This window comes from Gobio gobio (genome assembly GCF_949357685.1).
Source record: "Gobio gobio genome assembly, chromosome: 14".
NCBI lineage: Eukaryota > Metazoa > Chordata > Actinopteri > Cypriniformes > Gobionidae > Gobio > Gobio gobio.
The window spans coordinates 34,826,593-34,839,799 of record NC_137107.1 but is presented as its reverse complement, the minus strand read 5'-3'; the positions used below and the strand labels follow the sequence as shown (position 1 = coordinate 34,839,799).

Genomic DNA, 13,207 nt, shown 5'->3' with positions numbered 1-13,207 from the left:
ATTCAAGCCTTGTAACATCAACAATATTCATCTGGAGCAAATGAAATGAGTGAGTGAGGGGAGGCATGATTTTGTGTCAACTCGATGTTGGAGAGATGAGAGAGCGATTGTGTATCTATTCTGCAGAAAATGAGTATTGGAAGCTGTATTTCAGTATCAGAACGTTTCAAGAAAAATAATAATTTTGACAACACTACATTGCACTTATTTCAGATGCCTTTTAACAGACTACAATTGAAAAATATTTAGCCTTTATTATATATAAAATTCAACCCGCCAAAGTGGCTAGTAGGGGTGCGTTACACGCCACTGCTGAAATCCACCTGCATTTGGGGGGAATTAAATGTCAAGTACTGTTAAGGTGAGACAAACCAGTCAAAATGTAGTAACAATTATGCAAAAGGTTATATTGAAAAGGTTATATTAAATCATAATTTAATAGAAGGTTGAATCCAGGCATTTACCTTTAAAGAACACAATCTTATGGTCTCCAGGTCTCTCATATACAGCATCCACACTGTCCAGGTTGGCAGGCAGACCTCTCCAGAAGCGATGGATCTGAGCTGGCCTTAACGACACCAGGTGCTTTTCACGTGTCAGACGCCAAAAATACTTCCCTGACAAAAGGTTTGACAGTAAGAATGTGTGATTATTTGTGTGTTTATGTCAGCTTATTATGTGCTATCACATGATGTATAAAGGACATTGGTTAATAAAGCGAGGAATGCGTGCATACCCTGGGGCATTGAAGGGTGCCCAGCTGGCAGAACCAGCCAAACAAATACAACGCGCAAATGATAATTTATCAAAATGCAGACAGCGGTGGTCTGCAGACAGCACATTAATGGCTAAACAGGAAAACAAAACAAAGTTCCCCACAAAACCAATTTGAAGTTTGAAAAAATAATTATTTCTTTATCAAAATACTTCCAATATACATTTACTTAAGAAGCAAATATTCATTTAATAGAATCAAATAAAAAAAATAATATCTTGATAATATAATCTTGAATAGTTTTTTTCTTACCCCACTGGCAAACTTTTTCTTCCTTGTTTTAATAATTAACTCAAGTTCAAAAAAATAACCTCAAGATATGTTGCCTGACAACAAGTCGGAATATATTAATATCAATTTTAGTAATAATATTATCTTGTGCAATTATGCACTCTATTAAATACATTTTATTTGAACAATGTCAAAATATTAGAAAACCAGGCACAAACGCAGATTAAGACGTTTTTGTAGTTTATACACCCGAAAGGATGTATAACCTCATACATTGTCGATTGATAATATCTATTGATTTCACCCTGGACTTCTGCATGTTCTTACCTTTGAAAAAGAAGGCCTCTCCTCGAATCTGGGCAACAGCATCAAAGTGGCTAGTGCATCGGTCAGGTGCGTCACGGGCAGGTCTATAAGAAAGTACAAAGAAAAAGGAAATGGATAAACTTTGCAAGGAGTGTGAAGATAGAGCACAAGACGTTCACTATTAGAAGCATTTGTGTTTCTACATGAGTGAATCATTGGTTATGGAGGGAATCATTTCATTATTTAAAATGTATGCACATCCCAATGTGGTCATGCAATAAAATATTTCACTGCTGCATACTTTTAAATAATGACATGACCAGAGTCAAATATTTTGCCTACACAGTCATGGTCAGAATTATTGGCACCCTTGGTAAACATGGACAAAGAAGCCTGTGACAAAATAAATCTGCGTTGTTAATCCCTTTGACCTTTAATACATGTTTTTCTCTAATACACACTGGCCACAAATAATGGCAACCTTTTATTTGATACTTCTTGCAACCTCATTTTGCCAAGATAACAGCTCTGAGTCTCCTATAATGTCTGATGAGTTTGGAGAACAACTGACAAAATATCAGTGACCATTCCACCATACAGAATCTCTCAAAAATGTTGATACACTCTCCTCTTCAGTTTTAGGGTTCAGTTCAGGGGACTGGAATGGCCATGGCAGAACCTTCATTTTGTGCTCAGTGACCCATTTTTGTGTTGATTCTGATGTTTGTTTTATTGTCCTGATAGAAGACCCAACTACGGCCCATTATAAGATTTCTAGCAGAGACAGTCAGGTTTTGATTTTTTAATCTTTTGGTATTTGATAGAATACATGATGCAATGTGTTTGAACAAGATGTCCAGGACCTCCAGCAGAAAAATAGGCCCACAACATTAAAGATCCAGCAGTAGCCTATATTTAACAGCGGGCATGGGGTACTTTCCCATCTGGTAGGTTTACTCCCAAAAAGCTCTTTAAAAAAAAAAAAAATCATCTGACCATAGAACCAGGTCCTGTTTGAAGTACCAGTCATGTCTGACAACTAAATATGCTAGAGTTTGTTTTTGGATGACCAAGGAGTATTTTCCTCGAAACCCTCCCAAAAAACTTGTGGTGATGTATAGGTGCTGTTTGATATATTTTTTTTATATGTATATTTTCAGGCCAAGACTCAACTATTTTCTCCAGCTGTGATCCTTGGAGAGTCTTTGGCCACTCAAACTCTCCTCCTCGACTTGCATTAAAGGGATAGTTCACTTAAAAATGAAAATTCTGTCATAATTTACTCACCCTCAAGCCCTCAACCATTGACTACCATAGTAGGGGGAAAAAAATACTATGGTAGTCAATGGTTGCTCTATCTGCTTTGTTATAAACATTCTTCAAAATATCTTCTTTTGTGTTCAGCAGAACAAAGAAACTCATACAGGTATAGTAAATAATGACAAAATTTTCATTTTTGGGTGAACTATCCCTTTAAGACAGTCTAGATGCACATCCTCTTCCATGCAGATTTGTAACATCTTTAGTTGATTGGAACTTCTTAATTATTGCCCTGATGGTGGAAATTAGAAATGTCAATGCTTTAGCTATTTTCTTACAGCCACTTTCTATTTTGTGAAGCTCAACAATCTTTTACTGCACATCAGAACAATATACTTTGGTTTTACTCATTGTGATGGATGATTAAGGGAATTTGGCCTTTGTGTTACCTCATATTTATACTCTTGTGAAACAGGAAGTCATGGCCGGATAATTTCATGTTCCTACTCACCCTGGTGTGCTAAAGGGGAATATCCTTCAGAGATATTTTACTCATATGAATTTGAGTTTGAATGTTGAATGAATTACCATTAATTGTGGCCAAAGTGTATTAGAGAAAAACATTTATTTCATAATGTGATCCCCCACCCAGAGGACAGACATAATTGACAGAGATCAATTGCAGAGCGTAATTGAGAATGGAAAGCGACGAGCCTTACAGTATAAGTTGATCAGCTAATGTATAGGTTTACAATGTTATTATTGCAGAGGCATTTTAGGTCGGGTAGAATTTGCGGCCTCTGTCCCATTTCGTTTGCTGGCTTCCATCGCTGTGTTTTCCGCCAACTGGCAACCTAGGGTGTCGAAATACTATTGGGTAAACTGGCAGTGGCTGGGATCACACAGACCAAAACAAAAATGGACATTCCGACACAGAATGCACATTTCAAGGTAGAATAACTGGTTGTAGCATAGTTTTTCAGAGAAACAAGTATTTGAACTTCCTACATCTCTGGAAACATCTTTTTTTTTGATAGCGCACCTTTAAATATCCAGTAGATAAGTCAGAGTGCTCGGATATACTGTAAATGATGCATGCGGTGTTATTTTTTTTATACAGTTTTATGTTTTAGTCCTAATTTAATAATGTAGTCAATATCTGCTTTTTTTCTTTTAAAGCACTAGCCCTTCATATTTTATCGTAAGCCTGTATATGAATATTTTTTGCTAGCTATGTATATGTGCAACCAGTCCCAAATGTCCTTATTATGTGCTTGGTTTAAGATTGGGCAAATCAAAGATGATGTTATCACCTGCTTGCAACAGAATCTCTGAATGCGTTATCCCCTCGGCTAATGACTGACTTAGCACTTTGACGTGGCTGGGATGCTAATGATGGAGCAATTACGGTGACAGAGCTGCTTTTGTGAGCGGGAACTCGCCTGACACTTTATTAACAAAGATCTGCATTCACAGCTTATTAGCTGAGCTCTCTGAGAGGAATATATTACTGACCTTTGTCAAACTAAATCTACCTGTCTCGCGCGTCGGCCGTGAAGATAGAGAGAGAGAGGAAAATAGAGAGGTGCAGGCTGCTCTCGGAGAAGCTAAATGCTTGCTTACTTGGAGTCAGGTATTGAGTCTATAATTTGTGTCATTTTGGCATTTGCTTCAGGGAGGCTGAGTGTGGTTGTGGGTACATTATGAAGTCCATACATACTCTTCTCCTAAATGATGGATCACTACCTCTGCAATTCAAAACACTCGAGACACGGTGACCGGAGGAATGTGGGTTTTGTGGATGTGTGCTTGTTGACTCACGGTATTGTGGATCTGTTTGTGGGGAGGTCAAGCAGGACAGGAGGTTCGGCTGTTTGAGAGGGGTTACCTGTCTGCGGCGTGTGCGATACGGAGTCCCGAACACCTGACAAAACACAAGATAAGTTCAACTTGCACAAAAGCATTAAATGCGACACATCTCTGAGAGGAACACACACTAAGTGCATTCTTGACTTTTTGACAAACCTTATTAGGTAATCACTCAAAGATAGAGATAACAACCAGTCTCAGATTTGTAAAACAACTGCAGTAGGAAATTTATGTGCAAGTAAAAATTAAACTTATCTAATGAGCAAAATGTTTAATAACCAACAAAATGCACAAGTGTTTTCAGTTTATCATGTTCACTGTTATGTTTCTGAGTGTCATGTTCACTGTCTTGTTTCCTGGTCTTGTCATGTGACTCCCATGCCCTCATGTGATCTTGTGTCTTCTGTCATTGGTTCATTTTCTGATCATTGTTCACAGGTGTCCCTTGTCTTGTCATTAGTCCATGTGTATTTAAGCCCTCATGTTTGCCGTGTGTCTTTGTCTGTTATTGTATGTGTAACTGCTGATGGTGAGTTTTGTTATAGTGAAATCTCTTTATAGTTTGTTTTGCCAAGTCCTTGTTTTGATTTATGTTGGAATAAACGGCACTTGGGTTCTAAACTTGCCTCTCCAGTGGAAATCGTTACACTAACTTGGTTCCAAATCAAATAGAATTTATTTCAAAAGTATGCTATCTCTTTAAAGGGATAGTTCACCCAAAAATGAAAATTCTGTCATTTACTCACCCTCAAGTTGTCCCAAACCTGTATGAGTTTTTTGTTCTGCTGAACACAAAATAAGATATTTTGAAGAATGTTGGGAACTAAGCAGATAGAGCAATCATTGACTACCATAGTAGGGAAAAGGGGAAACAAATACTATGGTAGTCAATGGTTGCTCTATTTGCTTAGTTCCCAACATTCTTCAAAATATCTTTTGTGTTTAGCAGAACAAAGAAACTCATACAGGTTTGGAACAACTTGAGGGTGAGTAAATGATGACAATTTTAATTTTTGGATGAACTATCCCTTTAACTTTTAACCCTCATGTTCTGCTTGGGGACCCCAAGGCCCTTTTAATAGCTCAAAAACATACGCAATATACATACTTTGTGTCTGGTTGATGCTTAAAGGGTTAGTTCATCTAAAAATGTAAATTCTGTCATTAGCTAATTACTCACCCTCACCCGTAAGACCTTCAATCATCTTTGGAACACAAATGAAGATATTTTTGATGAAATCTGAGAGCTTTCTGACCCATCAATAGACTGCAGTTTACCACGTTCAAGGCCCAGAAAGGTATAGTAAAAACTTTGTTAAAATAGTCCATGAGACTCCAATAGTTCAATGATTTTATGAAGCGATTAGAATACTTTTTTTGCGCAAAAAACAAACAAAAATTAAGACTTTATTAAACAATTTCTTCTCGTCTGTGCCAGTCTCCTACGCTGTTGACGTAGTAAATACAATGCAGCACTTCCGAGTTCTAAGGCAGAATAGCGGCTCACCAATGGCCAGCTCCTGTGACCGCATCACACGCATACGTCGTGGTGCTCACGTGAACAGCATCGGCCATTGGTGAGCCGGCATTCTGACGTAGCGCTTCGAAAACGCTGTACTGTATTTATCACGTCAACAGCGTAGGAGACTGGCACAGAAATTGTTGAATAAAGTCATTATTTTTGTTTGTTTGCGCGCAAAAAGTATTCTTGTCGCTTCATAAAATTAAGGTTGAACCATTGGAGTCACATGGACTATTTTAACGATGTCTTTCCTACCTTTCTGGGCCTTTGAAAGTGTTAATTAAATTGCTGTCTATGGAGGGGTCAGAGAGCTCTCGGATTTCATCAAAAATATGTTAATTTGTGTTCCGAAGATGAAGGAAGGTCTTACAGGTTTGGAACGACATTAAGGTGAAGAATTAATGACACAATTTTCATTTTGGGGTGAACTAACCATTTAATGGGTTTTATAATCACATGAGAACTTATTATAAATGAGATTTTGCATTAAAAATGCACATGCAATGTCCTCCATATTTCTAATGTACACAGAAGAACACAACTGCCAATTCTTTGTTCACATCATACAAACAAGCAGTTAACATATATATATATATATATATATATATATATATATATATATATATATATATATATATATATATATATATATATATATATATATATTAAAAAAATGTTCTATAATATATGTAAAATATATGAAATAATTAATACTTTTTTCTCAGTTATCAGTTATGTCTCTTATTTATTAACTTTGTATCAGATATTTATCTTAACTAGAAGACACAAATTAGACTTTTTATAAATCAATTGTTAATATAAAAGTACTGAGCTATAAAATCGATGTGGATGGCATAGCTCAGATAATTTGGTCTCTGGAGAATGTTTAGTTCTGTTCATTCTGAAATGTCTGAACACAGCCTGAGGCATTATTGAGATCTTTACTGAAACACACGAGTAGACACTGAGATTACCGGGTTCTTTTTCTCAGGAGAAAAGAATTTGAATATAAAATTATAAAAAGGTTAATCACAAAATAGGCTACTATTATTATTATTATTATTATACGAGTAGCCTATAGTCACAGGGGTCTCTGGGCCTCAAAAATAAAGTTAATTTATTGGGGAAAAGGATTGGTATTTAACTTGGGGTGAGTGCGCTTTTATTATATTGCAGAAACTACACATGCATTTATTAAATGCTTGGCGCGTGTTCATCTACTCGAGTTCTGGCACTATTTGCTTGAGCCAATCTTGATCTTTCTATCCCTACCCCTAAATGTTTCTCTATCTCTTTGCTTCCCACCATTCTTGTTTGCAGCGCCGTGTGGCATTCTGCCTGTTGATTAGCAGGGTCCAAATCATGTTGATGACCAATTAATCCCTGTGCTCCTAGTCTGACTCAACACAGCCATGTAATTAAATCAATAGTGCCCCTTTACAAACCAAATCACTTCTGCTCTCTGTGCCACTCGTTTAGGGCTTGTTATTTGCTTGGTGGGATCACGCAAAAGGGCAGCCTGTAGAGGGGGCATGCAGTGCCAATCACTTTGTTTTTACAATTACAATGAGCACTTCATCTAAAACAAGATAATGGGAGTGGGGAGGGATGGAGGAAAAGCCGAGAACTGTTGAACCACTTTCATGTCTGAATGTGTAAGTCACTTTGTGAATGCACTCCTATAATTATTAATTTGATGAAAATTTATTAAAGTTGACAATAATAATAATATTGTATAATAATGTTGAAATAAAATTAAACTAAATATGTAATATATAATATATTTATATTATTATAATATGAATGCATTACAATAAAACTATAAAATACAATAATACGAATGTTTCAATATTTGTTTTAATTTTGCACACTCATTCCACCATCTTGCACTTTTAGTTTTTTTTACATAGTCAACTCTAATAATTTTTTTTTTAACAAAATAAATGAATATGACAACGAAATATTGACTTTTTTTTAAATTAGGACTAAAACAGAAAAATATAAAAATTAACACTTGCTGCATCATTTATATCCAAGCACTGAAATTACAGACTTATTTGTCCCATTTGCACCCCATTCTAGCTCTTTTAGTGAATACTAAAGTGACGGCGCTATCAGCAGGCACAACTCATTCTCAGTGTCATCCTCATGTGTTTCCTGTTGACAGATTACAGCATCTATCTGTCTGTATGTCTTGCAGAGAGACTGTGCCTTCAAGTTGTCGCTACTTGTCACTTTTTGCTTCTTCAACAATGCCAAGGCATCTGAGATTCAAACAGTGATAGCAGGGTGTCCGTGTTTGATTGAGCATCTTAGCTCACACAGCCTGCCACAGTGCCTGTTTTCAGTTAACTGATGGAGAGGGAGGAGGTACGGGAGGAAAAAAAGGAACCAGACGTGACCAAGGGGTGGACGTTCTTACCGTAAAGCTGCCAGACACGGACCTTGTCTTCGTACGGGAGGTTGTACTTGAGTGGGTCGCCCACTGGCCCCTGGTAGTAAGGGCGCATGATGGACTCAATGGCAGAGGTGTGTGCGAGCCCTATAGCATGGCCAAACTCATGCACCGCCACTGCGAAAAGGTCCATGCCATGGGAATCTAAAGAGAGAAAAAAACACAATAAAGAAGAAATGTTAGAGAGAAAAGTATTTTCTTCATAATAACAAACCAGTTCAATATAGTATTGCTTAGATCAAGGGTTTTCGAAATGGGGTCTGGATATAGGGGGCCACAGGAGAGTGAAAAGTTGAGAGAAATTAGACAAACAGACAGACCTTTCCACAAGGTTTAGGGGTGTGTTTATGGGAATATTTGACCTTTCTTCTAGAAGTGCATTTGTGAGGTCAGGCACTGATGTTGGACGCGAAGGCCTGGCTTCCGCTCTAATTCATCCCAAAGGTGTTCTATCGGGTTGAGGTCAGGACTCAAGTTTGGTCATCCATGTCCTTATGGACCTTGCTTTGTGCACTGGTGCACAGTCATGTTGGAACAGTAAGGGGCCATCCCCAAACTGTTCCCACAAAGTTGGGAGCATGAAATTGTCCAAAATGTCTTGGTATGCTGAAGCATTAAGAGTTCCTTTCGCTGGAACTAAGGGGCCAAGCCCAACCCCTGAAAAACAACCCCACACCATAATCCCCCCTCCACCAAACTTTACACTTGGCACAACACAGTCAGGCAAGTACTGTTCTCCTGGAAACCGCCAAACCCAGGCTTGACCATCGGATTGCTAGACAGAGAAGTGTAATTTGTCACTCCAGAGAACACGTCTCCACTGCTCTAGAGTCCAGTGGCGGCGTGCTTTACACCACTGCATCCGACACTTTGCATTGCACTTGGTGATGTAAGGCTTGGATGCAGCTGCTCGGCCATGGAAACCCATTCCATGAAGCTCTCTACGCACTGTTTTTGAGCTAATCTGAGGGCCACTAAAGTTTGGAGGTCTGTAGCTATTGACAAAATAAAGTTGGCAACTTCTGCGCACTGTACACCCGCTCTGTAATTTTACGTTGCCTACCACTTTGTTGTTGTTGTTCCTAATTGCTTCCACTTTGTTATAATACCACTAACAGTTGACCAGGGGATATTAAGTAGTGAGGAAATTCCACAAATGGACTTATTGCACAGGTGGCAACCTATCCCGGTAGAGTCTGCATGCCTAGGTGCTTGATTTTATACACCTTTGGCCATGGAAGTGATTGGAACACCTGAATTCAATGATTTGGAGGGGTGTCCCAATACTTTTGGCAATATAGTGCATCTATAAAACTAGCAGTTAGCAAATCGCACATCATTTTGTCTCTGAAGAATTTGATGAGATCTCTGATTCAGCAAATATGAGCGCAGTTTGAGGGATTATTGAGAAACAGACAAGGAGAACAATCTGAGAAGTAGAAGACCTCAGCATTTTGGGAATGTAAGATAGATATGAAACTAAAAACAGATTTCTTTTGTGATATTTCTGTCCTATTGAACATCAAATAACTTGCTTCGTTAGAATGAAGACATCCAGTGCAATTATGTCCTGGAAATCACTGATTAAATTGGGAATAGTTCAGGATGTCCACCCACATTGTCATTTTCAACACAATGAGCTTGTGATTGACAGGGAGGACTGCGCCATTAAACGTTACTCACCTTTTTTCATTATCTCGCTTTAGTACACCGACAGATCTGCGCGATGCAGCCAGCCATAAAATAACATTCACACATTTCTGTTAAATGGCCCTTAGAGATGGCAACAAAAATGCAGCTAGAGCCAGGAAAGTGTCATTGGATTATTTGGAATAGAGCGAGAGACAAATAGACAGGAAGAGATTTATAGATAGAAAGACAGAGAGAAAGGCGAGCAGGGCCCTGGGCTCTACAAACTGTGAAAATGCCAAAACGCATGACAGCTGCCTTGCGCTGCAGGTTTGTATAAGCAGAAGACAGCTAGTCAAGCTTCTCTGAGCAAAACCGAGGATTAAATCAGTGACTTGCTCATTAAGATTACGACTCAAAATGAGCCGTGTATCAATAACGGGGGCTCGACACCCTTATGTGGGTACCTGCTTTTCGCATTAGCATAATGCACTTCAAAGATTACACAAAACAAAAGAGGCTGGGACCTGGCGGATTTCCGCTTGGTGAGGAAACTCACTCAAGTTTTCAGCAGAACAATGCAAGCATAATCTTCAAGTGTGTGTCTTTCTCAAAATGTGTGTATGTTTTAAAGAAACAGCACACCTGAAAATGAAAATTCTGTCCTTTGCTACATTTACAGGCACACGTTTTGTCATATCTTTCCGATTGATGAATCTGAACGTAGTGTTACATGAACACTAAATAACGTGATCTGGGTTGATGTGAGTGTTTATGTCACAGGCTTCAAATCTGAATTGATCTTTTGGCTCCCCCTCCTTATCGCCAATGTTTTATCCTTTTATACGCCCTCAAGATGGAAAAGATTTGGTTCGCATTTTTGCTGAAAGTCTGGAGCCCTTTTCTGGAATATTTTAAGAAGACATACATCTTAAATAAATAAATAAATAAATAAATAAATATTTTTATTTATTTATTTATTTTACATTTTTAAATAATTTTGTATTATTTTTTTCTTTCTCCCTATTTTATTATTATTATTATTATTATTATTATTAATAGTTTTTTTGTGTGTATAACTATTCTTGCCTGGTGATTTCTTTTTTATTAATCTGAATTAATGTATGGTTGTATGTTATGTGTATATGTATCTATATTATTTATACTATATTACTATATTTAAGTTATTGTTACTTTCTGTCAGACCTAAGATGAACCAAATAAAAGCAAAACATTTTTTTTTGAATGTGCACACTTTATGAATATACAGAGTTTCCCTCTTTTGGCGCATACCAACCATCATCCTGCCATTGTTTATTTTCTTTGTTTTAAAAAACAGACTTAATATTTATCTATTTCATGTCCTGATTAGGAGACAATGAGCACATGAAGCTTTGTGCCGTGCTTCTTATACATTTATTAAAGTGCTCCTTTTATGCCATTTTAAAGGTTCAGAATTTTGTTTTAGAGGTCTCCTACAACAGGTGCATCAAAGGTCAAAAAACACTTTCCTCTTCTCATAATATACATTGCACATCACCACATTTTTCAATGATACTCAAACGACTCGTTGGATGAATCAGTCTCTCTAAATCCCTCCTTTCCACGAGCCTACTCTGCTCCTATTGGTCAGATGACCCAGTCTGTTGTGGTCTACAGCGCCTGTCGGAAGCTAAACACCCATTACCATAACTACACCAGTTTTGGAGGCCTTCCTCAGTGCTCAGCGATTGTACACACTAGGGCTTTGCGATAAATCGAAATCATAATAAAATCGCGATGTGAGCATGCGCAATTTCTAAACTGCAGAAAGCTTAATTTTTCCACGATCCCCCCACCATCCTGTCGCATCTAAAAACGTGTGGAAAACGCCGGCTGTGCCGCTTTCTTCTCCTTTAAAAAAAAAAAAGTGAATGGGAGCGTGTGCTTCCATCCCGTGGTGTCTGCCGTTGCTAAGCAATCATTTGTCGCATTCTCCATAGAAACGAGGATGTTTCTGCAACGGATAAATGGATTTACAGCCATTGAATGCGCTCTGCTACTAGATATATTTATGAAGATGAGGAACAAAACCCACCGTACAGCTATCATCAGCTGTTCGTCCATTTTGGCTGAGCTTTCAATGTTGTTACGGAAAGGGTGAAGCTGGTTCTTGACACATGACCTGCGGTGCGCTTGCGGCATTCTGAAAAGTTGAGATTTTTTTCATCTCACTGTGGTGCAGATAAAATGGGTACTGACTCATATTTCAAGAGCAAGCGTTTCGCGAATCCTGCGTTGTCAGTAAAATTACGTGTTTGAAGGCAGGTCAAATTGTTTGCGGGTGGACAACGTACAAGATGGGCATTATGCAAATGTCTTTTCCAGTGACGTAGAACCATCACGCATCACGTAAGATGTACAGACGACTCATTTAGGCGGTTCAGTGTCCATTTTCTCCTTTGGGAGTCAATAACTTTATTTATCGTGCACTTTTGACTTTACAACTTTGCAGCACTTTTACATTCACCAACAGCTCTATTACACACATATTCGAAAAAACGTAATTGGGGCACTTTATGCAGTAAAAATGCCAGTTCCAGCATCCAAAACAAGGCATTGACTATGGATGAGAGTCCAAAGCAAAGGACTGGTGGGACGTTGTCCTGCACCACTTCACAGACTATAAGTGGAAGTAGAATTTCTATGTCATTGCAGATGCACAGAACTTTCCAGTTTCAGTTTTCAATCTGATCAAGTGTTTGTTGAGCGGATTAGAAAAGGTTTAAACCACCCCTTACAATCCGAATGAAATTTTTATAGGAATTGGCCAATTCATTCCGAATGATTAGATCTGACTTTTTAATTGCGACTGTGCTACAAGTCTGATCACAAACAAATGATTAGGGCCCATGTAAACAAAGCATTTGTTTACTCACCCCTCATGTTGTTCCAAACCCTGTTTTTTACGCTGTTATTTTCCATACAACACCAATATGTTTGGAAGAAAGGCTTTGGGGGCACTGTCCCTTTAAGACAACACACATTCTGAGGAAGAATCATGACTGATGAGTTTCGCCTTGTGTCTGGTTAGCAACCGCCGTATCTAATTGCTAGAGGCTGATTTGTTTAGCACAAGCTAGCGATTCATCCAGATGAACTTTGCGCCGATCAGGGTCCA

The 13,207-nt window shown here is 38.2% G+C and overlaps 1 protein-coding gene across 2 annotated transcripts in view; it reads right to left on the bottom strand.

Annotated features, from left to right (window-relative positions):
• The window catches only part of mmp17a (matrix metallopeptidase 17a), a 142,527-nt gene that overhangs the window by 20,375 nt on the left and 108,945 nt on the right, over positions 1 to 13,207 (bottom strand). For both annotated transcript variants that reach the window (XM_079835322.1, XM_079835323.1), the window contains exons 5-8: positions 8,386 to 8,562; positions 4,394 to 4,496; positions 1,334 to 1,416; positions 465 to 617 (exon numbers count right to left, since the gene is read on the bottom strand). In XM_079835322.1, coding sequence (XP_079691448.1) covers positions 465 to 617; positions 1,334 to 1,416; positions 4,394 to 4,496; positions 8,386 to 8,562 — 516 coding nt within the window. The remainder of the gene's footprint in view (positions 1 to 464; positions 618 to 1,333; positions 1,417 to 4,393; positions 4,497 to 8,385; positions 8,563 to 13,207) is intronic.